The 3,387-nt window shown below is 47.7% G+C and overlaps 1 protein-coding gene across 1 annotated transcript; it reads left to right on the plus strand.

Moving 5' to 3' along the window:
* Positions 1-588: 588 nt before the first annotated feature.
* Positions 589-3,356, plus strand: RARRES1 (retinoic acid receptor responder (tazarotene induced) 1; the record flags this gene model as incomplete). The annotated part of the gene is made up of 6 exons (XM_008940268.1): positions 589-651; positions 887-949; positions 1,526-1,700; positions 2,139-2,275; positions 3,044-3,106; positions 3,198-3,356. Coding segments are annotated over 6 exons (660 nt in total), but the record flags the coding sequence as incomplete, so codon positions are not given.
* Positions 3,357-3,387: the final 31 nt, after the last annotated feature.

A 3,387-nucleotide genomic window follows, 5' to 3' on the forward strand; every position in this document is an offset into this window, starting at 1 on the left:
ATTTTAAAAGGAATTAATTGAATAAATGTAAAGTTTACCATGTTACTTGTTTCCTGTTACTTGGAAACCCCCCTCCAAAATATAGACATCGCAAAAGCGAACACAGAAGGAAAAATAAGAGACCAGTGAAAGGAAAGCAGATAATGCAAATCATTTCTGCTGGGCTTTGCTCTTATGCTGCTGAAAGAGACATTGATGCTGTTTCAGGGTAATTGCTATTTTCCATGGCCAACACTAAAAGCTAGTTTCTGTTTTGGCCTGCTTGGGGCCAGGCCAGCGTGTCAGCTCCCACACCAAAAATACAACCTCTTAACTGAACCATTCCTATCAGCAACTGGGAAAAAAACCTGAAACAAACCAGAAAAAAACCCCAAACAAATCCAAGAAAATAACGTGTCTCAGAGGTCTACATTTCTGAGGCCTTTCTGATGTTTTCTGCTCCAAGAGGCGCTACTGGCTGCATCCTGTCAGCAGGGAGTATTCTTTTATTTTCCCTTGTCTAATAAATCACAGTTTAGCATACAAAAATACCTTTTTTTGGATAGTTTATCGGGCAACCTGACTGACTTATAATTCTGTTATTTTCAGGGTTACTCAGTATCGATCTGGCCTACGAAGGTCTTTGAGCTGTTTTTCTTCTTGCCTATCTCTGTGAGGAAAGCCTCTAAACTGTCCCTCAGTATAAGGGTTGTTTATTGTTGTTGTTAAGACCCTTTGTGTTTGCTGCTGGGCTCATCTCATCCGACCACATTCCCGGTGCTGCAAGGCCGTGAGGTGGCCACGGTGCCCTCATTGTCCTTCCTCAGAGCTTGTTGCAGCTCCTCAGCAAGTCCCAGCACATCAATCTACAGATCACACTGATGGCCGAATCCTTCTTCTCTTCCAGAGCACCCCAGACTCGGGGCACAAGTACTACCTGCAGTTCACTACTGAAGACTACCAACGTGGGGTGAGTTTATGGTTCACATATTTAGTGTTTAGCCCAGGTGGCCAAGAAGGCCACCAGCATCCTCGCATAGATCAGCACTACTGTGGCCAGCAGGAGTAGGGCAGGGATCATCCCCTGGCCACTCCTCAAATCCTGGGCTCAATTTTGGGCTCCTCACTCCAAGAAGGACCTTGAGAGGCTGGAGCGTGGCCAGAGAAGGGCAACGAAGCTGGGGAAGGGTCTAGAGCCCAAGTGTGGTGAGGAGCAGATGAGGGACCTGGGGGTGCTGAGCCTGGAGCAAAGCAGGCTCAGGGGAGACTGAGATGACTCAGTGCACTTCTGCTACACTTTAATTAAAAACTGCTGTTAAATCACTTCAGCCCTGTGATTTTTACTTATTTATCTTCCTGGAAAAAATAATTACACCCTTCTAAAGCCTTTTTTGACCCACGGACAGCTTCACAGAAGGCGTCTCACAAAGACACAGCCGTGCTCCACGTGTACATGTCGCACGCTCATACCAACAGCTGCTTCAAGAACGTGGTGTGGGTAAGTACAGTCTTGATTAGGGATAAATTTTAAATCCTGCCTTTGCAGGAGAACGCCGGGAGCTGCCTTGCAACAGTGCTGTACCCAAAGACAAAGGCTCCGCCCGCGGTCACTATCAAGTGCACGGATGCCAAAGACCAGAAGCAAATCCAAGAAGAGGACAATAGACTTTACCAAAAACTTAGGCACCAAACCAAACCAATAACCGCACACAACATTCCAGGTATGTTCCTCCAGATAATTCACTATATTTCATTTTATCCTAAAGAGCCTGGGCACTTGTAAGAACACACTCGTGTTGTAAGAGTACACATGTTTTAAGCAGGAGCCACATACATCTCCAGAAGCACCCTAAAACCCTGGAGCTATCAAAGCAATCCCATCCATCGGGTTTCTCACCTCCTTGCAGGGACCCTGTGAACAATTTCAGTTTCAGTTGAACTTCAGTTCAAAACCCTCAGCAATTTCAGTTCTGTCCCACTGATACTTCTGCCTGCGGGTTTAGCATCATTCTCCTCCTGGTTCAAGGCTGTGACATGTTGGAGGGATGAGTCACTTCCCAGGAATAGTTCAACACCAGGCTAAAGTGTTCAGCAGTGCTTTGTTTTTCTGCTGAAGAGCCATAATGAATCATTTTTATGTTACTCTTTTCCACTTGCAGACAGCTATGGCAACATTGACCCTGCCCTGGAGCCCGTGTGGGCCCTGGCTGTGGCTGGCAGCAGTTATATCATGTGGGAAAAGTCGACGGAGAACTTGGGTTACTTCATGGCACAGGTCAAGTCTGCGAAGCAGTGGGTAAGTGAAGTGGAAATCACACGTCTGCCTGGCAGGAGCCAACAGAGCAAACCAGCCACCAGCAGCTCATGCTCTGCAACGGCTGCGATCCTCCTCAAATCCTGCTGGCTTCTTCATACAGGCACCTCCACCTCTGGAGAAGTGTTCTGTCCAACTTTTCGTGGAAAAATTTTACTTATTTGGGCAGAAATTTGGTTTTCCCCATTTGCATGAGTGGCTCTGCAGGTTTAATCAGGTTTGAATGTATGGTCCTCCAGTTCCTCAGCCCCATTCTAATTTGATCCTAGTACTCTTTGCCCTCTGAGCCAAGGTAGAATCATAGAATCATTTTGGTTGGAAGAGACCTTTAAGATTATTGCGCCCAACCATTAATGCAGCACTGCCACGTCACCACCAAACCACGTCCCTCAGCACCACATCTATGAGATGATTCTCGCCTGAGATTTCTCTGAAGGAGAGATGAATAGCCAGGCAAGGTGCTCAAAGGGGAGGGTTGAACCCAAATGATTCAGTGCCCGAGCCAGGCGAGCTCCCTGTGAGCGAGGGGCTGGCCTGCAGAGCCACACTGCAGTGCCTGCGTTCCAAGAGCGCTCCCAAATCCCAGCTCTCCATGCAGAGGTCCCACCTCACTCCAGCCAACCACCACAGCCACCCAGGGCCCTGCCCGCCGTGCTCCCAGGAGCTGCCTGTACCTCAGAGCAGGCTCCCCACGTCCACCGTGTAACTTGTGTCTTTGTGTTGTTTTTCTTCTCTTCGATACACGCCCAGATAAGGAAGGATGATTTTATCGAGTTTGACTACACTGTCCTCCTCCATGAAGTTCCAACGCAGGTAAGAGCACCTGGCCAGCGTCTCTTTTCATCGACAGAAAAGCAGTAGAAAGGTCATAAAAAGATACATATTTTTAACTCTTGTTCTCCAGGAAATTATTTCATGTCACATGCGCCTCACTTGGCTTCCTGGTCACCCTCTGAAAGTGAAATACTTCTGTGCTTTGGAGAATCAGGGGCTGGAAGATGGCTCTGGAGCGGAATCGGGATCAGCCGCCGGGATTTTACACGGAAGGGGAGCAAATTTTTAAGAGCACTGCATCAGCTATATATATATATATA

This window comes from Merops nubicus, unplaced genomic scaffold, assembly GCF_000691845.1.
Source record: "Merops nubicus isolate BGI_N331 unplaced genomic scaffold, ASM69184v1 Scaffold47655, whole genome shotgun sequence".
NCBI lineage: Eukaryota > Metazoa > Chordata > Aves > Coraciiformes > Meropidae > Merops > Merops nubicus.